The sequence below is a fragment of the Protopterus annectens genome, chromosome 8.part1 (genome assembly GCF_019279795.1).
Source record: "Protopterus annectens isolate FY-2018-M chromosome 8.part1, PAN1.0, whole genome shotgun sequence".
NCBI lineage: Eukaryota > Metazoa > Chordata > Ceratodontiformes > Protopteridae > Protopterus > Protopterus annectens.
Genome location: NC_056742.1, coordinates 483,911,000 through 483,937,768, shown reverse-complemented (window position 1 = coordinate 483,937,768; position 26,769 = coordinate 483,911,000). Strand labels below are relative to the sequence as shown.

The 26,769-nt window shown below is 43.5% G+C and overlaps 1 protein-coding gene across 1 annotated transcript in view; it reads right to left on the bottom strand.

The window, feature by feature from the left end:
* CHD9 (chromodomain helicase DNA binding protein 9) overlaps positions 1-26,769 on the bottom strand; it is a 2,842,495-nt gene that overhangs the window by 1,789,714 nt on the left and 1,026,012 nt on the right. Inside the window, exon 7 of the mRNA XM_044082017.1 lies at positions 4,204-4,259. Coding sequence (XP_043937952.1) covers positions 4,204-4,259 — 56 coding nt within the window. The remainder of the gene's footprint in view (positions 1-4,203; positions 4,260-26,769) is intronic.

Here is a 26,769-nt window from a genome sequence, read left to right as displayed (position 1 = left end):
AAATTATCATCTGGGCTGCTTACCTGATGCACCGAGTGACCACTACCTCACTTTCCTCCTTCGTAAACAAGTAAACATACCCAAACCCATACTGTTCAAGGAAACTAGAGATGAGCACAAGGTAAATCCTCAGACTCTTAACAGCATGTTACAGCAATGTGACTGGAACCCACTAAAAACTCTACCATTAGATCAAGCGGTTGAGTTTTTCAATACTACTTTTATGAATGTTCTAAATATACTAGTTCCCATCAAGAAACTTAGAACTAAAGTTAACTATGCCCCTTGGCTAAATAGGACAACAAAAGTCTTACTAAAAGCCAGAGACAATGCCTGGAAGAACTGGAAAAAGAATAACACTATCCAAGAAAGACACAAATATCAACAACTTCGGAATCAGGCCAAAAAACAAACAAAAATGGATAAACAAAACTACTTCATAGACATCCAAAACAAATATTCCAAAACCCCCCAAAACTTCTGGCAGGCTATCAATGCCCTTCTAAAACCTGGCAAAACTACCACCCCAGCTCCCAACACCAATTCTGATAATGACAGCAGAGCTTCTCAATTTAGCCATCACTTCACAGAATCTATCCTCTCATTATCTATTAAGCTATCCAACAATAACTCTAAATTCACCCCAAATATAGATCAAACATACCCACCTTTAAACTCTCACCTGTACCAACCTCCACAGTTAGAAAACTACTCTCAAAACTAAAACCCACCACTCTCGCAGCAGGTGGTCTACCCACTAATTTCCTACAATTAGCTGCACAGTCGCTATCCTACCCTGTCTCAATTCTTATAAACCGCTCTATACAAGAAGTTTACATACCCCAACTATGGAAAGTGTCATATATTATTCCCCTTCACAAAGGCGGCAACTCCTATGAACTATCAAACTACCAACCAATTGCTATCCTATTCCCCCCTTTCCAAGCTTCTGGAGAAATGTATTCACACCCAGGTAATGCACTTCTTAACCTCACATAATCTCCTCTCCCCCACACAGCATGGCTTCCGCCCAAACCACAGTACAATGACTGCTCTTCTCTCCTTTACCAATCAGGTTAACCAACTAAGAAACAATAACAACTTCGTATCAGCCATATTCTTAGATCTATCAAAAGCATTTTACATGGTCTCCCATAACCTACTCACACTCTTTATCCACAATGTCCTTCGCCCCCCTCCATTATTTCCTGGTTCAAAAACTCTCTCTCTGATAGAAAACAGTCAGTCAAATGGCAAGGTATACTATCACCTCTACTACCAACCTCTATAGGCGTTCCTCAAGGATCAATACTGGATTCTCTACTATTCACCATTTCACTAACAAACTTCATACCTCCACCCTGCATGCATCACTGATACAGTACGCAGATGACTCTACACTAATCTGCTCAGACCCATCCATAACCACTCTTCAAAGGCTTACCCAAGACTCCTCCTGCTCCGCAGAACAATGGATTACTGATATCCAACTTATCTTAAACCCCAATAAGACCAAATTACACCTTTTTACCCCCAATAAATCCAAAACCACACCTCCTTCCTTCACTATCATCTCCAAAAACGGCAACACAATCTCTCCCTCTCCCCATACTAAGCTCCTCTGGGTTGAAATAGATAAGGATCTTAACTTTGATGTCCATATCTTGCAAACCATTACAAAGGTACATAAAAAATTAGGAACTTTATACAAAAACAAACAGTTCCTATCAGACCAAGCACAAATCTCCTTAGCCCAAACCCACCTCTTTTCTACCCTAATGTATGCATCACCAATCCTAATTCATATCAGGAAAACAGACCTAGACAAACTAGAATCATGTTACTATAAAATTGCAAAATTCACCAATAACTCCACTTTTAGAAGTCATCACTGTCTTGCCCTAAAGCAACTAAGGTGGTTAGAACTCCCTCAGCTAATTAGTTATCACCAACTAGTACTCACCTTCAACATAATAAGGAACCCCCACAAAACCCCAGTCCTAATCAACTACTAAACCAATATTCAGCAAATCATCCTCTACGCTCATCCAACAAAACCCTGCTCTGCATATCCAAAGCCAATAATACTGCAGGGAAAGGTCTTTTCTCTCACACCATCGCTAGGGAATGGAATAACCTCCCCCAAAATATCTCCTCAGCACCATCCATCTCACTTTTCAAGAAGTCACACCTCTTGCAGTCATGGCTCTGTCCTTGCATCACATAAATGCTTTCCTGCTTTCTTCCAAATCTTGCCACCCTCCTCTCTTCACTGGTTACCATCGCTAATATACTGTACTTCAAATCATTTTCATCCTGTGAGATGTCTCCTTAATGGCATCAGTTTTTGACTGCATCTTTCAATGTGTGCTTTGTTCTACCAACACTAAATGTATTATTTTTATCCTTTGAGATGTCTCCTTCATGCCATCAGTTTTTGATAGCATCATTCAATGTGTGCTTTGTTCTACCAATACTGACATCCAGGGTCTACTATGCATAAGCTAAGCCTGCTTAGAACAAACTAATTTATGATACATCTCTGATTGTATATACACCACTGTACAGATTTTTTGTTTGTTGAAATTATGTTATTATGGAGCTTTTATCCCCGGACCTCCGCTGTAAATGGACCTTGTTTCAGTCGGACTTTCCGGTAAAAAAATGTAAAAACAAAAATAAGTAACATACTCTGTGCCAATATAAATCAACAAGATTCAACTGTTTGATTACCTGCTTAATCCAGTGACAGGTGTGGGCTAATCCTTCTTTAAAGAAACATCTAACATTTAAAAGCCTGGCAGACAAAGAATTCAGTGTATATGAACCCAGATTTTTAAGTTCTCTAACCTCTTCAGCATTTATTTTACAGTGCATCATGAACAAAAATTACCCATGTTTAACAGAAATTTAGCTGCATGTATACACATCTTCCCTCCTTACAGTTCCTCTTACTGGATTTACAAGATCACTCAGGACATTACAAAAACATCACGGAAAGCTTAAAGTACACACACGGATCCAGACTTAATCATCTGCCAAGCTGTCTATTCAGCTGCTCAACTCCCTTTTACCCTAAGCTATATTTAATGACCTCAACTACTGTGACACTGCCTTCTTCATACATAATGTGGTAATTGCTTTTAACTTCAAGTAGTGCTTAAGTAATAATTCATAAACTTCTTTACATGTGAATCAGGCAAACAAAATACATGCAATTACTGTTAGCAATGGTGACCGCACAGTATACACTGGAATTATACAACTGCTTGTCACGGTGGAGGTCTGTAGCTTGAACCTTTGTGCCTTTATGTTTGTATTTCCTGGTTTTGTACACATTTATCTTATGCCTGAGTAGAGGCTGCAAATGGCCCACTGTGATAAGACAACCTACATGCTTAGGATGCAACACGTCTCATTTCCCCTTTCTTAGAATTTGTGCTCATGCTAACCCTAAAATTATACGCTCAGTAGGTTTTATCTTGTCGACACAATTTACTGATGAAAGCTGCTGCCAATGTAGAACTAGAATGGCTTCCAAATTAAAAAAAAAAACTCCACCTGCATTTCTTTCCTGAAATCTATAATTAGCACAAGAGAAAGCATGGGACCTAGAACAAATTCATGTACCAAACCAAAATGACTCCATTACACAGTCCGCAGTCAGCAGCCCTGCAAATAAATATCTCACTTGCCTATCTATTTAACAAAATCCAGATAGACCTATTTAGCAATACTCTGGCACAAAGACCATTAAAATCGGACCAAATTCACACAGAGCTTATACCTATACGCTATCCTCATTACAAAGACAAATACCACCAAGACACTTTGACAAGACTCCTGCTGTTAACCATTCTGCATTATATTCCTGGTTACAAACTCCATCAGTTTCCCCTCTAAAAAGGGTCTCAATAAACTTACAGAAGAGCTACAACCACAGCTGTTCTGCACCTTGCACTAGAATACTGTCTTTGCAACCATATCCCATAAAAACTCTCCATCATTTCTTTAAACCTAAATCCATCTCTAGTTTAACACTCAGCATGTGAAAACTATTGCTCACATCTCTACAGTCACATTAAACAGAAAAAGTTGCTGTCAATGACAACCGCAACGCAATCTATGAAAGAAAACAAAACAAAGTGCTGGAAAACACTACTGGCCGGGACTTAGGGTAACCAAACAGTGAGACAGACTTACTAGTTTTTGTACTTCACATAATATTCTTCCACATCAGCCTTTACTGCTGCAGAGACCTAAAATACAAAGAAATATAAAATAAGCAATAAAAATAAGACAGCAATAAAAATACTCAGCATTCTAGTCTTTGAAAGAAATAGAGTACATTCCATGTTCACAGATATGTCATATATACATATATATATATATATATATATATATATATATATATATATATATATATATATATATATATATATATATATATATATGTATATATATTTATACACACATATATATATATATATATATATACATACACACAAACACACACACACACACACACACACACACACAATTGTATTAGTATACTGTATCATAGGAAGTTAGTAGGCTATTGGCCCTGAGGCCCTTATAAGCCTAGCAAAGAGTTTAGCTCATGTTTAGACAAGTCAACACCCAAAGCCCCTGTCCAGCAGGGACACGGGTAGAATCCCAGGGGTGTATTTTCTGTTTCCCATCCAGTTATCCAGGTTGCACTTAAAAAATGATAATGAGGTACTTTGGTTGACATGGACAAGGAGTCTGCTCCACATATGGGGGGAGTCTCTGGGACACAAATATGTCCCGCCAACAAGTCCTACTGATGTCAAAGACCAGGTTGAGGCCGTGATTATATGTCTACATTAGATTTACTATTACCATTATGAATCCGCTTCGGTCGACCATTTAAAAAGTCAACTCTAAATGTGGAATTCAGAATGCCGAAAAGTGAACCAAAGCGAAAATGAATACATTGACAACCATGGTTCGATGTATTCAAAATAGCAGAATGTGACGTCACTCCTCTCCTGCTATGCACATTAACATACCGTTCAAAAAACAGTGAACTGTATGTTAATTCTGTTTTTCGGGGGGGGGGGGCTAACCCCCAAACTCCACCCCCTGGGCCACCCTCACCTCCCCCCCCACACACACACCACCTCCACATTAAATATACCAACTCAGAGATTGCACTTCAGTGAGGAAATGGGCTAATTCCCTGTTCCTCACTGAACCGTGATACCCCTGCAGAAAGTCGAACCCAAATGCTTGAATTACACTACCCATTCGCTGTAGTGTAGTGAATCAATTTGGGTTCGACATTCTGCTAACTTGAAAACTGCAAGTCGACCATATGCCGGTCGACCGATGCAGTTTCAAGGTTTTCAGTGTAAACCCTAGATTATATATGTATAACTAGAGAAATACACAAGTGCATGCTCACACCTCACATATACATATGCACACAAGCATCTCTATGTTGAAAAATCAATACAGACTTCAAAATTTTGCATTTTACAAATCTGCATTTTACACTGTTTATTGCACTTTAAGTTACTAATTGTTGCAAATTGTTTCTGTAGGCTACACACTAAAGTGCGCTAGCCGATTTACAGCATTTATAGCATTTACTGTCTGATTTTTTCCTTGTCTCTGTAAAAAACAAAAAAAAAAAAATCTCTTGTTTTCCCGCCTTACTGAACTAGAGTAGTCCAGTTTCAGAGTTGCTGATCCCTGGGCTTTGTTTTTAGTTCCTGTTACTGATCCATTGCCTTATTAGGGAAGAGGGAAGTTTCTTTGCTTACCAGTGGGAGTGGGAAGCACTGAGCAGCCTTTCTGTCCGATTTGGTGAAGTTTCAGCCAGAAACTAGTAGTCCATTGGTCGTTTTGGGCCAATTCCTAGCTCCTTTCGGCCCCCTGCTATAAAACACGCTAAACACGCGTTTTTCCAGCTTGTACCAACTCAGCACAGATCCTCGTGGTGGCCTGCAGAGTGATCCAAGCAGCAGAGAGCTAAAAGAGTGACTTTCTACCAGATATAAGTATTTTTGTGGCTTTCCCACTGTTATTTAAGCTAGCGACTGCATTTCGCCTGTTTTACTGCTACTTTAAGTGATTTCTGCATTTTACACTGTTTATTGCACTTTAAGTTACTAATTGTTGCAAATTGTTTCTGTAGGCTACACACTAAAGTGCGCTAGCCGATTTACAGCATTTATAGCATTTACTGTCTGTTTTTTTTCCTTGTCTCTGTAATAAAACAAAAAAATATCTCTTGTTTTCCCGCCTTACTGAACTAGAGTAGTCCAGTTTCAGAGTTGCTGATCCCTGGGCTTTGTTTTTGGTTCCTGTTACTGATCCATTGCCTTGTTAGGAGGGAGGAGGTTTCTTTGCTTACCAGTGCGAGTGGGAAGCACTGAGCGGCCTTTTTGTCTGATTTGGTGAAGTTTCAGCCAGAAACTAGTGGTCCACTGGTCGTTTTGGGCCAATTCCTAGCTCCCTTCAGCCCCCTGCTATAAAACACGCTAAACGCGTAAGCGATTTAGCTGAGTTACCACTGTTGCACACAAGAGCAGCGGCGGTTAAACAAGGTTAAACTATTTGGGCCATCTAAATTCCACTCTTCCAATTTTCCCTTAGAACTACCTTCCTCGAGCTTTACTGCTGATCTAACCAGCATATCCTATAACTGAAAAGTTCATCTCTACTTGATTCCCAAGTAGACTATTCTCTATCTGTAAAGCCTAGCACTTACTCCTACAGTACTTGCACCTTGATAAAGCACTCTTATTATAGATAGTACCCCACCAGCCTAAAACCCACTTCCCGGAGTCCTTTGAAAGTCTCTTTATCTACTACTTCTAGTATGTCGAGGGATCAGTTGCTAGTGTCCTCTCCAGCTCAACTGGTGAACCTAGGAATATTGAGGCAATGTTACAATTGCCTCATGTACACAGACAATCCTCTCCTTCTCCCACAAAACACAAATACATGCGAGAGATGCAACTATACGGCCAAACTGGAGGCTGAGCTCTCTCAACATAGGACTGGCAAGACCAGACAGGAGGAGAAGGTAACCACACACAATACATACCCAGTCACACATGGTACCATCACAACTTCAAATCATACACATACTCACACAAAGACATACTCGGAGGCTCTGATCAAATTTTACCAAAACAGCAGAGGCCACCAAAGCAGACACCCAAACAACTACCACCTCACGACCCAACACATGCAACACATAGACCACACAGTCAGTGTGTCAAACAGTCACAGCCCTTAAGGCCAAACAAAATGCCAGACACACTTGTCATTGGTGATTCCATAGTCAGACACACTAACGTCCCGCTCACCAGACTGAGTAAAGAGAAGGTCACAGTAAGCTGCCTGTCGGGCGCTAGAATCCGCCACATAACGCAAGCACTCAGGTCTCTCAACAGCAGGTACAAGTACGACTCAGTCATTGTCCACGCTGGTGTCAACGACCTGAGACGCACTCCTTGGACTACATGAAAGGGACATCGAGGAGCTCTCTGATTATGTAGCCCAGGCAGGTATGACCCTGACCTTGAGCAGTATCCTACCTTCACCTAGAATGATGCCACAATACAGTGATAAGATGATCAGCTTTAATAATTGGCTTAAATTCTGGTGTCATTCAAAGGGGATCCAATGTCTGTCTGCCTGGGATGACATGCTGGACAAGCCACGCTGCTTCGCAAGGATGGCTTGCACCTGTCACCCCTGGGCTTCCGGATATTGGCAAAGGCTCTTGCCACCCCATAGTGCCTTTTTAGGCAAGGCTCAAATTCTAAACCTACCACCCTAGAACACCAAAAGGAAAAAACTAAGGGTAATGCTGCTCAATGCCAGAAGTCTCAATCTCAAGATGCACGCACTCGAGGCCCTTCTCAATATGGAGAACATCGATGTCTGTGCTGTGACAGAAACCTGGTTCAAGGCTCCTGAGAGCACCCCAGCACTAACAGGTTTCACCTCATATCACGCGTTCCGGCCCCAAAATCCGGACAACACCAAGAAAGAAGGGGGGGGTGTCCATATTCATAAAGGACACCCACACCTCAAGGTTGGTGGCAACGCACGATGCATCGGAGACCATCCAGGTGCAATTAACCATAGGCAAGACTGCTCTGCAATTTGTAGCATGTTACAGGCCACCCTCTCAAACTCAGGAACCTCACATGGCCTTCCTGAAAACATTGGAGGGATAAATGTATCTCCAAACACCATCATACTAGGTGACTTCAACTACCCTAATATAGACTGGGAACACTACTCAAGCCCGAACACTCTAACCCAAAGATTCCTGGAGTTCATAAACTCAAATGCCATGGAACAACTAGTCACCATCCCCACAAGAGGAGAAAACATACTTGATCTCATCATCACGAACATGGGATCAAAATGTTCAACACCGAAGTATACCCCTCACTGGTGAGATCAGATCATAAACTAATCTCGCTGGAGGTCCTCATCCCCCCACCTGAAACAAAAAGACCACAGTGAAAAACTTCTCAAAAGCCGATTTCACACTTCTAAAAACTAGTGTGGTCTCCTTTAAGGCCCCTGAGCCAGTGGTAAACATTACTCAAACCGCTGAATCACTTACAAATGCCTTCTACCAGCACCTATAGGACTGCATGGATCAGGCAATCCCAAACAAAACTAAGACTCTCTGTACCAAAGGCAAGCGTCCAGTCTGGTGGACCCCAGCCATAAACAAGCTCTACAACAAAAGGAGGAAGCTACTACAAGATAGAGCAAAATCCTTGAAAGGTAAGACACCTTTGATCATTATAAGTAAAAAACTAAGAGCTCTCATAAAATCATCCAAGGCAAATTTTGAGAGAAAAATCGCCAAGGACTCTAAAGAGAATCATAAGGCCTTCTTTAGCTATGTTAGAAACCTAGGAGGAAACTCCCAGACATGCTCAGAATTAGTTCAAAATGATGTGAAAATTACTGAACCTACACACATTGCCAACATACTGGCTGACAGGTTCAGTGCAAACTTCTCCCCTCCCCAAAAGGAGAGATATCTATTCCAGAGGATTGTAGCCCCCCAAACATCTCCAACGCCCAGGTGAGAACTGCCCTCACTAAGGCAAAAAACACAGCATCCATGGGACCGGATGGTGTCACCGGCTGTGTGCTTCACGAACTCAACGAGGAATTAAACCCACAGTTAGGACAGCTGTTTAATCTTAGCCTCACCTCAGGATACGTACCCAAGGAGTGGCGCACGGCGACTGTGGTCCCACTTCATAAGGGCGGTGCCTCCACAGACCCTGGAAATTACCGCCCCATTAGCTTGACAAGCCTTATCTGCAAAGCCATGGAGAGGATCATAATGGAACTCATAAATAAAGACATAGGGAACTTGCAGACTTTGGATCCAACCCAGTTTGGCTTTGTCAAAGGCAGATCCTGCCTCTTAAACTTGGTTGACTTTTTGATGAGGGAAAGGCAGTCCATACAGCCTACCTCGACCTGGCAAAGGCCTTCGACACAATACCCCACTCAGGTATCATCGAAAAACTCATCAGCTTGAATGTAAACCCATACATCACAAGATGGGTTGCAAACTGGCTAAGTGACAGAACCAGCAGGGTCAGAGTTGCTGGAGCCATGTCAGACTCAAAGCCTGTCACAAGTGGTGTCCCACAGGGCTCAGTCCTGGGTCCACTCTTGTTCGGCATCTACTTTTCTGAAGTACAAGCAAACACAGGAGGGTTATGGCTGACAAAGTTTGCAGATGACTGCAAACTGGGCGCCATAGTCGAAAACACATCTGACACAGATATCCTCCAGAAGGGCCTCACAGAAACGGATAACTGGTGCCAGAGCCATGGCCTGAAGTTAAACGCCAAAAATGCATAGTCATACCCTTCGAAAAACAAGGTTACCCCTAGCTACCATATAGGTGGCAATCCACTGAGCACAGAAAAGTCATCAGGGATCTGGGGACCCAGGTTGACAGTAGCCTTCGCTTGACACTCATGTTGCTAAAGTAGTTAGGAAAACCTTCTATATCGCCCACCTGATCATGAAGGGATTCACATCTAGATCAAGGGAGGTCATCGTCCCCCTGTACTCATCACTCATTAGACCTATGATTGAGTACAATGCCCGCTCGAATGTATCTGACCAGACACCTGCTGCAGCTTGAAAGGCCTCAAAAGTTCCTCACCAAAAGGATAAAGGGTCTCAAAAATATGTCTTATGCTGCCTGACTAAAAGAACTCCAGCTCTATTCAGTCTCATACCGCTTGCTCAGAGGTGACCTGTGCCTGACATATAAGGCCATGTCAAACCCAGATTTGATGAATATGCTTCACCTCAAAAAATCTAGATCCCTCAGAACCACAAGGGCGGGAGACTTAAACCTTGACACATTTATAAATAGAACGTGCTGGAGGGACAGATTCATCACCCAGAGACAACCTATGCTGTGGAACAAAATCCCGGTACATGTGAGGCAGAGCACCTCTCTGGCCTTGTTCAAGAGGAATCTTGACCAATGGATGGGAGATTGCAGATATACCCCAGGGATTACTTCAGTGTCACTGCTTGACAGAGGCACAGCAAAATGATAGGCATAGTTTTTATTCAAACTAAAGGGGTGGCGAAAGCCACATAACTATGGGCTAGGCTTATAAATGCCCTTGGGCAGATAGCCTAGTATGAACCTATGAACCTATGAATAGAAGAAGTTTCATAATTTTAACTGTTTTTTCCCCCTTATCCAAACTGGCGTAACTTCAAATTTGGGTAAATATAAAGTGGGTCTGGGGGGAAACAAAACTCAGACCAGAAATTTTGAAAAAAGGGGTGACAACAGAAGTTAAAATAAAGAGGGGTAGAGTTTTGTGATATTGAGTCGACACACAAGTATACAATAGACGTACATATGGCATTTAAATATGCAATACATTTGCATACTTCTGTTATGAGGTAGATGCTTCTATGAGGTGTTTCTGGGAGCTTCAGTTCTGCTAGAACAATTTTTTTTAATTGCCAGGCAACACTGATACCAGGGACCACTGCCTGCTCCCTCCTTACTCCAGCATGCCTCTTGGTTCTGCAGGCAAAGCAAGCACTGCCCCTAAGGCACAGGATACCTCCAAACCCCTTCTGTCTTTAGACATTACTGTAGGATAAACCTAATCCCACTAAATGATGAGATTTAATATCCCTACTCACCTCAAAGACTTGATTTCACATGCTGCCACATTTGTGGATAATTTCTATGCCGTCCTCAAAGTATGCACTGAGGTATCTGTGCCCATAAGACAAATACACTACCAAATTCAGGAATAACCACTACGGTGGAACCCTTGTATAAACAAACTATACAATAAGAGGAAAAAATTCATAACCATTAAAAATAAACTTGATACCACATCGTCTATAGATGAACTCCAAAAAATCAACAAAGAACTCAGAGACAAAATTAAATACTACAAAAGTAAGTATAGAGAATTGTCACCTCTGCTAAGGACAACTACAAAGCCTTCAGAAATCTTAAAGGCAATTTCCATTAATGCTCAGAGCTAATACACAACAATTACTTGCCCTCTATGGACGTAGCCAACATATTAGAAGACAAATTCATCTCTAACTTTACTCACCTATCTCCCCCCTAACTCCTCCTGCCACCCCCACAACTTATTAGCACACACCACATCCTCTGATCACCACCGAACAGGTCCTGAATGCACTTTCCAAGGCCAAAAACATTTAGTTCATGAGTCCTGATAACATGCCAGTCAGCCTTCTTATCAGCACCAGACACTGTCGGGTAAATTTGACACTAAACCTATTCAACCTCAGCTTCTCCACTACATTCTTGCCACAGGAATGGAGTTCTGTGGTAATTACCCCCCCCCCCACTTCACTTCCCTATTGATCCAGGGGACTACAAACCAATAAGCTTTACCAACCTGATTGGCAAAGCAATGGAATGCATCACTATGGAACTTATTAACAAGGACACAGCTAGTCCACAAACCATGGATCAAAGACAGTGTGGAATTGTTAACGGCAGATCTTCCCTTCTAAACATGGAGGGCTTCTCTGAACATGTCACAGATTTATTAGATTCAGGCAAATCGGTTCACACGTCCTACCTGGCCCTATCATCCAATGCCTCTGATACCATCCCACATTCTGGTATTATCAACAAGCTAATCAAACTAAATGTAACCTTCCCCCCACGTTACCCACTGGATAACAAAAGTACAGTTGTGTACACTTACCATAAATGTAGATGTTAAGAGTGTATTCACTGTTGCAGTCATTACATTTGGGTTATCTGCTTGCAGACAGCCCTCAGTTGGCCTGATTAACAAAGTCTTGGGTCCTGCGTCAGTTGCTGTCTCTTCTTCCGTGACGTCAGGGGTATAAAACATGCAGCTGACGTCATTACATCAGTTTTTCTTGCCCCAGATGTCAGGTGCCCCCCAAATAGGAAGCAATTAAATCTATAAATATACAAAGTTATACCTCAAATAAAAAACAAAATACACCAAAAAGCTTTTAAACATTGAAAAGGAGAGAAAAGGTATAGCCAAACAAAGTCAGGGGGCTGGAGGGAGGGTAACCAGGACTGCAACAGTGAATACACTCTTAACATCTACATTTATGGTAAGTGTACACAACTGCACTATGTTCTTCGTGTTTCACTGTTGCAGTCATTACATTTGGGTAGATTCCCAAAGCTAAGGATAGGAGGAGGAATTTAGATAACATTAGGACCAGCTATAAGGCCCTGCAAAACTGCAGTGGCAAAGCCAGCTCTGGATTTAGAGAAAATTGGCAAATGGTAATGCTTGGTGAAAGTATGTACAGAACTCCAGGTAGCAGCTTCTAGGATGTCCCTGGTAGGTACGCCTCTGAGAAAGGCTGTAGAGGTAGATGCAGCCCTGGTTGAGTGGGATCTTATCCACTGTGGGATAGGTTTTCCATGGTGCTTATAGCAGAAATGAATGCAGTTGCCTATCAATTTTGAAATGGTTTGTTTTGAAATAGCTTTCCCCTCTGTTCCTGCAGCAAATGCTACCAGCAGTTGTTCAGATTTCTTTTAAGGTTTAGTCCTGTCCAAGTAGAATCTAAGCTGTCTGTGCACATCTAAAGAGTGCAGTATCCATTCCCCTTTGTTCTGTGGGTTAGGAAAGATGGTAGGCAAATGAATGAACTGATTAAGAGCCACAGTGGATACAACCTTGGGCATGAAGGAGGGATTGGTTCTGAGGGACACCCTGTCCACATGAAAGATGATGAAAGGTTCCACTGCCATAAGGGCCTGTAATTCAGATACCCTTCTTGCAGAAGTGATTGCTAAAAGAAAAGCTGTTTTCCAGGAAAGAAACTTTAAATCTGCAGTAGCAGCTGGTTTGAAAGGAGGAAGAGTGAGCTTCTCCAAGACCAAGTTAAGATCCCAGGCTGGAGTTGGCCCCTCTGAGGAACTGCTTGAACAGTGGGTGACAGAAGAGGGGAGGCTCCGTGCTATAATGAGCTGAAAGGGATGAGGCATGAATTTTGATGGAGGAAAAGGACAAATCCTTTTGAAGCATCTCAGTCAAGTATTGTAGAATGTGAGGTAATTTGGGCACTGCTGCATTCATTCCTTGAGACTGGTTCCAGGCACAACATTTTTTACATTTTGCAGCATAAGATTTTCTAGTACTAGGCCTCCTTGCCTCTAAAATGATATCCATCACTGATTTACTGAGGGATGGCAAAGGAGACATTAGGTAATTAGCCAGGCTGCGAGGTTCAGGGTTTGCAGTTGAGGGTGCAGAATCTGGTTCTCCTGCTGAGACAACAGGGAAGGAGTCCGTGGCAGATGCCATGGAGCCAAGCGTGACACACTGCGCAAGAGTGGGTACACCAGTGTTGGCGAGGCCAGTCTGATGCAAATAAAATCGTCCTTGGCTTGTCCTGTTTGATCTTTAGTAGCACCTTGGAGAGCAGAGGCAGAGGGAGAAAGGCATAAACTGATAGATGTTTCTAGCTGAAGAATAGAGCATCCACTTTCCAAGCTAGTTTGTGGGGAATCCTTGTGCAAAATTTGTCCAATTGATGGTTCTGCGGGAAAGCAAACAGGTCTATATCTGTGCTCCCTTCATGTGGTTGTCAACATGTTGAAAATCCGTGGTTCCAGTTTCCACTTGTGTGGGTCCATGAGGTTTCTGCTTAGTCCGTCTGCCAGTGTATTCAATTTTCCTGGCAGGAATTGAACTTGTAGTTACACTTGGTAGCTCAAGGCTGTGTTCCACAATGCCATGGCTAGTCTGCAGAGAGGGTAGGAATGTGTACCCACCTGCTTGTTTATGTACCACATAACCGTGGTGTTGTCCATCTTTACCATTAGTTGTCCTGGATGAATGTAGTCCTTGAAGGCTGTCAGTGCATTCTGTACAGCTAGCATGTCTTTTTGACTGATATGAAAGTGTATTTGATTTTGGTTCCATTTGCCCTGAATGCACTTCCCTGCCAGGTGAGCCCCCCATGCATAGTCTGATGCATCTGTAGTTCGGGTTTGGGTGGCAGGGGGTAGTGTGAATAGCAGTCCCTTGTTTTGGTGGCAGGCCTCTGCCCACCATGGGAACTCCAGGCATAGGCAAGGTATGATAGGAATCATTGTTTCCAGGCTGTGACAATGTTGACTCCGTAGACTTTTTAAGTACCAGTGAAGTTTCCTTATATGCAGTCTTGCATATGGAATTAGAAGAATGCAGAAGGCCACGAACCCCAAGGCTTGCCGTATTTGTCTTGCAGATAGCAGGGTTTTTGTGGCCACTTGTTTGAAGCAAGTTACCAAATGAATTTGCTTTTCTGGCGTGAGGAAAGACATCTGGGCAGTTGTATTCAAGCTTGCACCGAGGAATGTAATCTGTTAAGAGGGTACCAGTTGTTATTTCTTTTTGTTTATGGTGTACCCTAGACAAGTTAGAACCCTTTTTACAAACTCCAGATGATTTATAAGTATGGCCTGGTTTTCTGCCTGAATTAGACAATCGTCCAGGTATGGATATATTTGAATATTTCTTTGCCTGTAAATGTAATTACTGGAGCCAAGCACTTTGTGAATACCCTGGGTGCAGTAGACAAGCCAAAGGGCAGTGCAGAGAACTGATAATGCAAATAGCCTGCTTTGAAGCGTAGGTATCTTCTGCAAGATCCCCTGATTGGGATAGGCAAAGTAAGCTTCTTTTAAATCTAGAGTTGCCAACCAGGCATCTTTGCCTAGCATAGGAAGTAACTGGGTGAAGAGTTAGCATCTTAAATTTTGGAATGTCCAGAAAGGTGTTTAGAATTGACAGGTCCAGAACTGGACACCAGTCTTTTCTGGGTACCAGGAAAAGCCTGGAATAGAAACCTTGTCCCTTTTCCTCTTTTTAAGAGGGAAAGTACTTGTTTCTGAGCCTCTGCCCACTGATTTGGGGGCAGGTCTGGCCACCAGTTTGGTGTTGGCAACGTGTGGAAATGAAATCTGTATCCCTGGGACACTATATTTAAAATCCATTTGTCCTGGGTTATGAGTTCCCAGTTTTTTGCATGAAGAGCAATCTTCCCCCCCCAAAGTGGCGACTGAAAGGTAAGTGCTTGGCAATTTTAAAGGAAAGTCATTGAGACTGTTTACCATAGGGGAGTGCATGGTTATTTCCAGATTTGGAAGTGGATGCCCCCCATTGCTTAGTTCTGAGAGTCCCTTTGGACTGAAACCTGGTGCTATTGGTGTGTCTGGGTTTGGCTTGAGTGGATCTGGAAGGAGCTGGAAAGGACCAATTCTTAGTAGGCCAGTGCCTACTAAATCTTGGAGGTTGCACTTGTAAGAAATCTTTTACAGTATGCATAGATTTAGCTTCATCTTCCATCTTTTTTAGAACTTCTTCAGCCTTGCTGCCAAACGGGCAGTCCTGATTTAAAGGAGCATCCAACAATTTTGCTTTAACATGATCAGGCAGAGATTGCTCCTTAAGCCAAGCATGCCTTCTAAGCACAGACCCAGAAAACGCAGCCCTGCAAGAGGCCTCTAAAGAATCAAAACCACATTGCAAAGTATGTTTTCCAACTTGTTCAGCAGAATGCAATAAATCCTATAAATCTTTATTTTCCACACAGTCAGAAATTAGCATCAGTTTCTGTTTAAGCAGTCCCATAATATGTTGTTGATATTTTAGCATATGGAATTGGCAGTTTAAAGCCTTGATTGCCAAGGCTGCAGAAGTATAAACCTTTTTACCCAATCTATCCAGCGCCCTGCAGTCTCTATCAGAAGGGGTAGGATTTTTAGCAGTAGAAGCCTTAATGCCCTTGGGCCCCTGAGAAATGGTTTCTGGATCCGCAACAGGATTTTTGAAAAGGAACTTGTGGGATTCAGGAACTCTGTAGTATCTGTCAGGTTTACTAGGAGCCGGAGGCAGGGAATCAAGAGCCATACTGGATTCTGAAAACACATCATCAACAATGTCTAATACAGAAGGTATAGCCAAATGCCTATGCTAAGGTAGAAGAAGGAAATCCCTAAGACTCTCTTTAGATTCAGAAAATTCCTGACTTTCCCAGTGGAAATGCTCCCTTAAGGTATGTAAAGTTTCCCCAAAAGAGAAATCCCCCCCCCCGGGGGGAGGGGGGGCATGGACAAATCCAGTCATTGGAAGAATTAGAAGAAACAGAGTCCTGATCAGAAGATTCATAGGCAAGCTCAGTCCTAGGTCTCTTAGAAGGTGGGGTTGACTACCCCTGATTAGAGTAATAAGATCTTCATCCATTTTGATCAATTGATTTTTAGGCATAGGGGCCTGAACATGTGGCCTAGGCGTCGTTTTTTTTTAGACATAGATCGAGACTTAGGCCTTAGAACAGAAGGTGGAGTCGGTTTAATATGCAAGTCTGTAGGCCTGAAAACCCCCTCAGAAGCCGGTGCCTGCACAGCGGCTCCGGACCCATCCAAGGTAGAGACATCCACAGGTTCCACAGGTGAAGCATCTCGCGGCATACCGGACTCCAAATGGGTCTCAGTAGAGGCCTGCGAGTCAGAAGTAGCGGGTATTAGGGGCTGCGAAAGCGCCTCACTGAGTACCAGCGAACTGGCGAGTGGCCTAGGAGAAGTGTCGTCGGCAGTTTTGGACCTCAAAAGTCTGTCTTTTTCTTTGCGTTTTTCAGAATTCCGGTAGTCAGATGGCTAACTGACGTCATTTCTAGATAATTAAACCGAGGACTGAAATATTTAGAGGCAAAAATGTACCGACGACAGATAGTACGCTGATTAAATACAGCAAAAAACCGACAGCAAGGTACGTTGTGGTCAGGGCCCAGGCAAGGAATACAGTATAAATGAAAATCTTTATGAGGTATTTGCTTCCCACAAGTAATGCAATTATTAACTTTTACTGACATCGGTAAGGAGCAAGAAAAAGTTTCCCCAACAGGGTACTAAACTTTAAGTTGAAGACTTCGATTCTGAAACTCGAAAACGAAAATTTCAGGAGTCGGCCAACCGGCACTTGCGAACTGCTTCTGCTTCGGGCACCGCATGGCAAGAAAGACTGATGTAATGGCGTCGGCTGCATGTTTTATACCCCTGACTTCATGGAAGATAGGACAGCAACCAACGCAGGACCCAAGACTTTGTTAATCAGGCCGACTGAGGGCAACCTGCCAGTAGATTACCCAAATGTAATGACTGCAACAGTGAAACACGAAGAACATCATCTTCTGCCCTGCTGCCAAACAGGAGGTCCTGATTTAAGGGAGCATCCAGTAATTTCGCTTTAACATGATCTGGCAAGGACTGCTCCTTAAGCCAAGCATACCTTCCAAGTACAGACCCAGTTACCGCAGCCCTGCAAAATGCCTCTAATGAATCAAAACCACATTGCAATGTATGTATACCAATTTGTTCAGCAGAATGCATTAAATCCTTAATTTCAGCATAATCAGGAAACAACATAATTTTCTGTTTAAGCAATCCAATAATATGCAGCTGATACTTTAACATATGAAACTAGCAATTCAAGGCCCTAATGACAAAATGTGCAAGAAGTGTATACCTTCTTACTCCATCTATCCAGCGCCCTGGAGTCTCTTATCAGTGGGGTAGGATTTTTGGCATTAGTAGCTTTAATGCCCTTGGGTCCCTGTGAAACGGTTTCAGGATCTGCAGTAGGATTTTTGGAAAGGATTTTGTCAGCCAGGAACCCTGTAATATCTATCAGGTTTTCTGGAAGCAGGAGGTAAAGAGTCAGGGGCCATGCTAGATTCCGAAAAGGCATCATCAGCAATGTCCAGTACAGGAGGCATAGCTAAAGGCCTGTGCTGGGGCAGGAGTAAGAAATCCCTAAGCCTCTTTTTAGAATCGGAGAAATCCTGATTTTCCCAACGAAAATGCTCCCTGAGAGTATGCAAGGTTTCACCAAAAGAGAAATCCTCTGGTGTGTGTGTGTGTGTGTGTGTGGGGGGGGGGGGGGGGGGGGGGGGCAGAGGGAATAGAGTCCTCAGCATCAGAATCCTCATAGGTAGATGAGGGTAAATCCTGGTCATCAGAGGAAACAGAAATTTCAGAATCCTGGTCAGAAGTATCATAAGCAAACTCAGTCATAGGTCTCTTAGAGGGGTAAAGGTCGGCTTCCCCTGATTAAAGTAATAAGATCTTCAGTCATTCTTATCATTAGTTTTTTAGGCATAGAGGCCTGAGCATGCGGTCTGGGTGTCAGTTTTCTAGGCATGGTTCGAGTATTAGACCTTGACGAAGAAGATAACGTCAGTTTAATATGAGTCATTAGGCCTGAATACATCCTCAGAAGACTGTGTCTGCTCAGCGGCTCCTGACCCATCCAAGGTAGAGACATCCGCAGGTTCCACAGTTGAAGCATCTCGCGGCATACTGGACTCCACATGGGTCTCAATAGAGGCCGGCGAATCTGAAGTAGTAGGTATCAGGGGCTGCGAAAGCACCTCACTGAGTACCGGCGAACTGAGCGGCCTGTCTCTCTTTAGCTTTGCATTTTTTTTGGAATGTCGGTAGTCAAATGGCTTACCGATGACCTGTCAGGATAATTGAACAGAGCACCAAAATATTTAGAAGCACAAATATACCGACGACGGATAGTTCGTGGTTTAAATATGGCACAAAACCGACAGCGATGTACATCGTGATCAGGGCCTAGGCAAGGAATACAGTAGGAATGAAAATCTTTATGAGGTATTTGCTTTCCACAAGAACTGCAATTATTTACTTTTACTGACATCGGTTTAGAGCAAGAAAAAGTTTCCCCAACGGGGGAACTTAGCTTTTAGTTGAAGACTTTGGTTCTGAAACTCGAAAACGAAAATTTCAGGAGTCTGCTGACCAGCACTTGCTAACTGCTTCTGCTTCGGGCACTGCATGGCAAGAAAGACTGATGTAATGACGTCGGCTGCATGTTTTATACCCCTGACGACCTGACGTCACAGAAGTAAAGACAGCAACTGATGTAGGACCCAAGACTCTGTTAATCAGGCCGACAGAGGGCTACTGCAAGGAGATAACCCAAATGTAATGACTGCAACAGTGAACCACAAAGAACATCTGATAGTGCATAGAGCCTGCTCTGACACGTAGACATTTCCTGTAAGATTCCCTTATGGGGATGTGCAGATAAGCTTCTTTTAAGTCTAGGGTGGCTAGCCAGGAGTCCTTGGCTAGCAAAGGAAGCAGCTGTTGGAGAGTAAGCATTTTGAATCTTGGAACCACCAGGAAGTTGTGGAGAATAGACAGATCCAGGATATGGAGCCAAGAGTTTTATTTTCTGGGTACCAGAAACAGTCTGGAGTAAAAACCTTGGCCCCTTTGCTCTGCTGGGACAGGTTGAATAGCCTTGATATGGAGAAGAGAAAGTACTTGCTTTTAGGCCTCTGCCCACCCACTTGGGGTTGGCAGTGAGTAGAAGTAGAATCTGTATCCCTGGGATACAATGTTCAAGACCCATCTGTCCTGGGTGATGCAACTCCCAGTTTTTTGCATGCAGGGCAAGTTTTTCTCCTATGGGTGCAAGTACTTGGGCAAGGCTTGGAAGAGTTAAGGATAAGTCATTGTGAGAATTTACCATAGGATGGTGGCTTACTACTCCCTGTTTTAGAGGTGGGAGCACTCAGTTAGATCTGTGCATACCCTAAGACTGTAATCTTGGTGGTCTGCTGCCCCTGGGTTTGGACTGAGAAGGTCTGGGAGGGACTGGAAAAGACCAGTTTTTAAAAGGCCAATGACAATTGAATCTAGGTGGCTGTACCTGTAGGAAATCTTTAACAGTTTGCATAGATTTAGCTTTTTCCTCCATCTTTTTGAAGACTTCTGCTGCTTTATTGCCAAACAGGCATTCTTGGTTTAATGGTGCATTTAGTAATTTTTCTTTGACATGGTCTGGCAAGGTTTTTTCCTCAAGCCAAGCATGCCTTCTAAGAACAGACCCAGTGACAGCAGCTCTGCAAGATGCTTTTAAGGCATCAAAATCACATTGCAAAGTATGTTTTCCAATTTGGTTAGCAGAATGCATTAACTCTTTTAAATCCTTATGTTCTGCACAATCAGGAATCAACATCATTTTCTGTTTAATTAGCTCCATAACATGCTGCTGATACTTCAACATATGAAAATGGCAATTTAAAGCTCGGATGGCAAGAGTACCAGAGGTGTATACCTTCTTACCCCATCTGTCTAAAGCTCTAGAGTCCATGCCCGAAGGGGTAATGTTTTTAGCTGTTGTAGCCTTAATGCCTTTAGGTCTCTGGGAAATAGTCTCTGGATCTGCAGCAGGATTCTTAGAGAGGAATTTGTGGGAGTCAGGTACTCTAATACCTGTCAGGTTTCCTGGAAGCTTTAGGCAAAGTATCAGGGGTAAGGCTGGATTTCAAGAATAAATCATCTACAATTTCCAGAACAGGAGGGATAGCTAGAGGCCTGTGCTGAGGCAAGTTTAAAAATTCCCTGAGTCTCTTTTTGGACTGTGGGTAGTCCTGGCACTCGCAGCGGAAATGCTCTCAAGGGTATGGCACTCGCAGCGGAAATGTTCTCAAGGGTATGCAGGGTTTCACCAAAAGAAAAAAATCTTCTGGTGGGGAAGCAGAGGGAATGGAATCCTCTGCATCAGAATCCTCATAGGCAGATAAGGGTATATCCTGGTAATCAGAAGGATCATAGTCAAGAGACTCATGATCTGAAGAATCAGAAGGAAAATCAGTTCTTGGTCATTTTGAGGGGGAAGGCTGGCTTCCCCTAATTAAAGTAATAAGATCTTCAGCCATTCTAAGCATTTATTTCTGAGGCATGTGGGCCTGAGAATGCGCTTTGGTCGTCGGTTTCCTAGGCGTAGTGCGAACTCTGGGTCTGAGAAATTTGGTATTTTTGGTTTGAAACAAAGTCGCCGGTTTAATGTGAAAATCGGAAGGCCTGAATACACCCTCAGAAGCCAGTTCCTGCACAGCGGCTCCGGACCCATTCAAGGTAGAGACATCCGCAGGTTCCATAGTTGAAGAAGCATCTCGCGGCATACTGGACACTGAATGGATCTCAGTAGAGGACTGCGAATCAGTAGAAGCGGGTATCAAGGGCTGCGACAGCACCTCACTGAGTACCGGCAGACTGGCGACTAGCTTAACAGAAGCGTCATCCGCAGTTTTGGACCTATGCGGTCTGTCTCTGTCTTTATCCTTACGTTTTACCAGAAGATCGGTAGTCGGATGGCTTATCGAAGCCATTTCAGAATATGGAGAACGAGAGCGAAAGAATTCAGCAACAGAAATAGCCCAACAACTAATAGTTCAGGTGTTGAACAAGGCACAAAACCAACAGTGAGGAACGTCGTGGTTTGGGCCTAAGCAGGTGACGCAGCAAGAATGAAAATCTCTGTGAGGTATTTGCTTTCCACAGGCAAGACAATTAAGTTTTTCTGACATCGGTTAGAGCAAGAAAAAAGGATCCCTAATGGGGTACATACCTTTTAGAAGGCTGCAGGTCTGAAACTCGAAAAACAAAAATTTCAACAGGCGGCCAACCGGCACTTGTGAACTGCTTCTGCTTCGGACACTGCACGGCAAGAAAAGATGATGTAATGGCGTCAGCTGCATGTTTTATACCCTTGATGACCTGATGTCATGGAAGAAGCGACAGCATCCGATGCAAAAATCCCAAGACTCTGGTATTCAGGCCGATTTAGGGTTACCTGCAGGCAGATAACCCAAATGTGATGACTGCAACAGTGAAACACGAAGAACATCCAGTGACTGTTCCCCTGCATGATGCTTCTAGGGCGTCAAAGCCACATTGCAAGGTGTGCTTAGTTACTTGGCTTGCAGAATGCATTAAGCTCTTGTAATTCTTTATTTTCTGCACAAGCAGGAAAGGAAGCAATTTTTCGTTTGAGGAGTTCCATGGTATGCTGTTGATACTTCAGCATGTGGAACTGACAATTTAGTGCTCTAATAGCAAGAGTTGCAAAGGTGAATACGTTTTACTCCAACTGTCAAAAGCTTGGGAATCCCTGTCTGAGGGGGTGGGATTCTTAGCTGAAGTTGCTTTAATTGCTTTAGGATATTACCTCTGGGTCAGCAGTAGGATTTTTGAAAGAAATCTGTGAGAGTCAGGGACTCTGTAGTACCTGTCAGGTTTCCTGGGAACAGGATGAAGGGTGACCGGAGTTAAACTGGATTCCATAAAAACATCATCCACAACATCCATGCCAGGAGGAATGGCTAAAGGTCTGTGCTGTGGTAAATGTAAGCATTCCCTGAGTCTCTTTTTTGACTGAGGATAGCCCTGACATTCCCATTGGAAATGCTCCCTTAAAGTATGTAGGGTATCACCAAATGAAAAATCCTCGGGAGAAGAGGCAGAAGGAATGGATTCCTCTGCATCAGAATCCTCATAAGCAGAGAGGAGTTGCATGTCTACATATTCAGAGACGTCAGAGACATCGGACTCCTGTTCAGATAAAACTACTGGGGACAAGTCTCTCTTTCATTTGGAAGGGGTAGCCTGGCTTCCCCTAATACGCATAATAAGGTCTTCCACCATGTAAAGCATTTGAGATTGAAGCATGGAAGCAGGTGCCTGAACTTGAGTCGTTTTTTCAGGCGTAGTTCATACCCTGGGCCTTAGAAACTCTGTAGTTTTAGAAAAAACTGAAGACGTGAAAGAAGTCACCGGACAGTGTCGAGTATCAGTAGTGCAAAGAAAGTACAGTTGTGTACACTTACCATAAATGTAGATGTTCGAGTGTATTCACTGTTGCAGTCATCACACTTGGGTTATCTGCCTGCAGGTAGCCCTCAGTCGGCCCGAATACCAGAGTCTTGGGATTTCAGCGTCAGATGTCACTTCTTCCATGACATTAGGTCGTCTGGGGTATAAAACAGGCAACCGACGCCATTACATCAATTTTTATTGCCCCATATGTCAAGAGCCCCCAAATAGGAAGCTAGTATATGGTGTGGAACACCACCAGTAAAAAGTAAATACCATTGCCATTAAAAATAGCCATAGAGAGGAGAGGGAGAAAGGATAGAGAAAATCCAGGGGACTGGAGGGAGGGAAAAGTACAGTTGTGTACTCTTACCATAAATGTAGATGTTCAAGTGTATTCACTGTTGCAGTCATCACATTTGGGTTATCTGCTTGCAGTAGCCCTCAGTCGGCCTGATTATCAAAGTCTTGGGTCCTGCGTTGGTTGTTGTCTCATCTTCCATGACGTCAGGTAGTCAAAGGTATAAAAGCATGCAGCCGACGCCATTACATCTATTTTTCTTGCTCCAGATCCCAGATGTCAGGTGCCCCCCTAAAGGGAAGCAATTAACTATATATACAAGGTTACAACTTATACAAAAAAGCAAATGCACCAAAAAGCTTTAAGCATACTAAAAAGGAACAGCGGTATAGCCAAAAGAAGTCAGGGGGCTGGAGGGAGGGTAACCAGGACTGCAACAGTGAATACACTCTAACATCTACATTTATGGTAAGTGTACACAACTGTACTATGTTCATCATGTTTCACTGCTGCAGTCATCACATTTGGGTAGATTCCCAAATCTAAGGATGGGAGGAAAAAATTAGATAGCATTAGGACCAGCTATAAGGCCCTGCAAGACTGCAGTGGCAAAGCCAGCTTTGGATTTAGAAAAAAATGGCAAATGGTAATGCTTGATGAAAGTATGTACAGAACTCCAGGTAACAGCTTCTAGATTGTCCCTGGTAGGGACACCTCTGAGAAAGGTTGTAGAGGTAGATGCAGCCCTGGTTGAATGTGGTCTTATCCGCTGTGGGATAGGTTTTCCATGGTGCTTATAGCAGAAATGAATGCAATGGCCTATCCATTTAGAAATGGTTTGCTTTGAAATGGCCTTCTCATCTGCCCCTACAGCAAATGCCACCAGCAGCTGTTCAGATTTCCTGTGAGGTTTAGTCCTGTCCAAGTAAAGTCTAAGTTGTCTGTGCACATCTAAGGGGTGCAGTATACGTTCCCCTTTGTTCTGTGGATTAGAAAAGAGGTTGGCAAATGAATGGACTGACTAAGTGCCACACTGGATACCACCTTGGGCATGAAGGAGAGATTGGTCCTGAGGGACACCCTGTCTGCATGAAAGATGATGAAAAGCTCCACTGCCATAAGGGCCTGTAATTCAGACACCCTTCTTGCTGAAGTGATGGCTAAAAGGAAGGCTGTTTTCCAAGAAAGAAATTTCATCTCTGCACTTGCAGCTGGCTCAAAAGGAGGTACAGTGAGTTTTTCCAATACAATGTTAAGGTTCAAGGCTGGAACTGGGGCTCTCCTGGATGGTCTTAAGTTTTTGGCCCCTCTGAGGAACTGCTTGAGCAGTGGATGAGAGAAGAGGGGTGGTTCTGTGTTGTAATGAGCTGAAATGGCTGAGGAATGAACTTTGATGGAGGAAAAGGAAAGGCCCTTGTGAAGCATCTTAGTTAAGTATTGAAGAATCTGAGGTAAATTGGGCGCTGCTGTGCCCATCCCCTAAGTTTGGTTCCTGGAACAGAATCTTTTCCATTTTTCAACATAAGATTTTCTAGTACTAGGCCTCCTTGCCTCCAGAATGACATCTAACACTTGTTTACTGATGGATGGTAACGGAGAGATCAGGTAATTAGCCAGGCTGCCAAGTTCAGGGTTTGAAGCTGAGGGTGCAGAATCTGGCACACCTGCTGGGACAGCAGGGTAGGGGTCTGAGGCAGGTGCCATGGTGCCAGCAGTGACACACTGCGCAAGAGGGGGTACCAGTGATGGTGTGGCCAGTCTGGTGCAATCAGTATCGTCCTTGGTTTGTCCTGTTTGATCTTTAGTAGTATCTTGGAAAGGAGAGGCAGAGGAAGAAAGGCATAAACTGATAGATTTTTTCCAGGTGAAGGACAGGGCATCCACTTTCCAAGCTTGTTTGTGGGGAGTCCTTGTGCATAATTTGTCCAATTGGTGGTTCTGGGGGGAGGCAAATAGGTTTATCTCTGGGCTCTCCAATTTGTGCATCAACATGTTGAATGTCTTTGGTTCCAATTTCCACTACTGTGGGTCCATGAGATTTCTGCTTAGTTCGTCTGCCAGTGTATTCAGCTTTCCTGGCAGGAATTGAGCCTGTAGGTGCACTTGGTAGCTCAAGGCTGTGTTCCACAGAGCCATGGCTAGTCTACAGAAAGGGTACGAGTGGGTCCCCCCCTCTTGTTTATGTACCACATAACAGTGGTGTTGTCAGTCTTCACCATTAATTGTCCTGTAAGAATGTGGTCTTTGAAGGCTGTCAGAGCATTCTGTGCAGCTAACATTTTTTTGATTGATATGCAGGTGCATTTGACTTGGGTTCCATGTGCCCTGAATGCACTTCCCTGCCAAGTGAGCCCCCCATGCATAGTCTGATGCATTGGTTGTTAGGGTTTGGGCAGCAGGGGGTAGAGTGAATGGCAGTTCCTTGTTCTGTTGACAGGCCTCTGCCCACCAAAGGAACTCTAACTGTAGGCAAGGTATGATAGCAATCACTGCTTCTAGATCCTGAGAATGTTGACACAATATACTTTTTAGATACCATTGTAGTTTCCTCATATGCAGTCTTGCATATGGAATTAGGAGATTGCAGGAGGCCATGAACCCCAAGGCTTGCAATATTTGTCTTGCAAATAGTAGGGTCTTTGTGGCCATTAGTTTGAAGTAAGCTGTCAAATGAACTTATTTCTCTGGTATGAGGAAAACCATCTGGGAAGTTGTGTTCAAGCTTGCTCCCAGGAATAAAATTTGCTGGCAGGGTACAAGATGTGATTTATTTTCGTTTATGGTGTACCCCAGAGAAGTTAGCACCTTTTGTACAAACGCTAGATGATTCAAAAGTATGTCCTGGCTTTCTGCCTGAATTAGACAATCGTCCAGGTATGGGTATATTTGAATATTTATTTGCCTGCAAAATGCAATGACTGGAGCTAGGCACTTTGTGAATACCCTGGGCGCAGTAGATAAGCCAAAGGGCAGTGCAAAGAAAGTACAGTTTTGTACCTACCATAAATGTAGATGTTCGAGTGCTAATACAGCTGCAGTCATAACAGATGGGTTCTCCTGCCGTCAGGCGGGTCCTCGGTCGGCCGAATTCCAAAGTCTAGGTCTGGCGTCGGTTGTCGTCGCTTCTTCCCTGACGTCAGTGCGACAGGGGTATAAAAGAACCAGCCAACGCCATTTTCTTCAGTTTTTCTTGCCCCAGATGTCAGGTGCC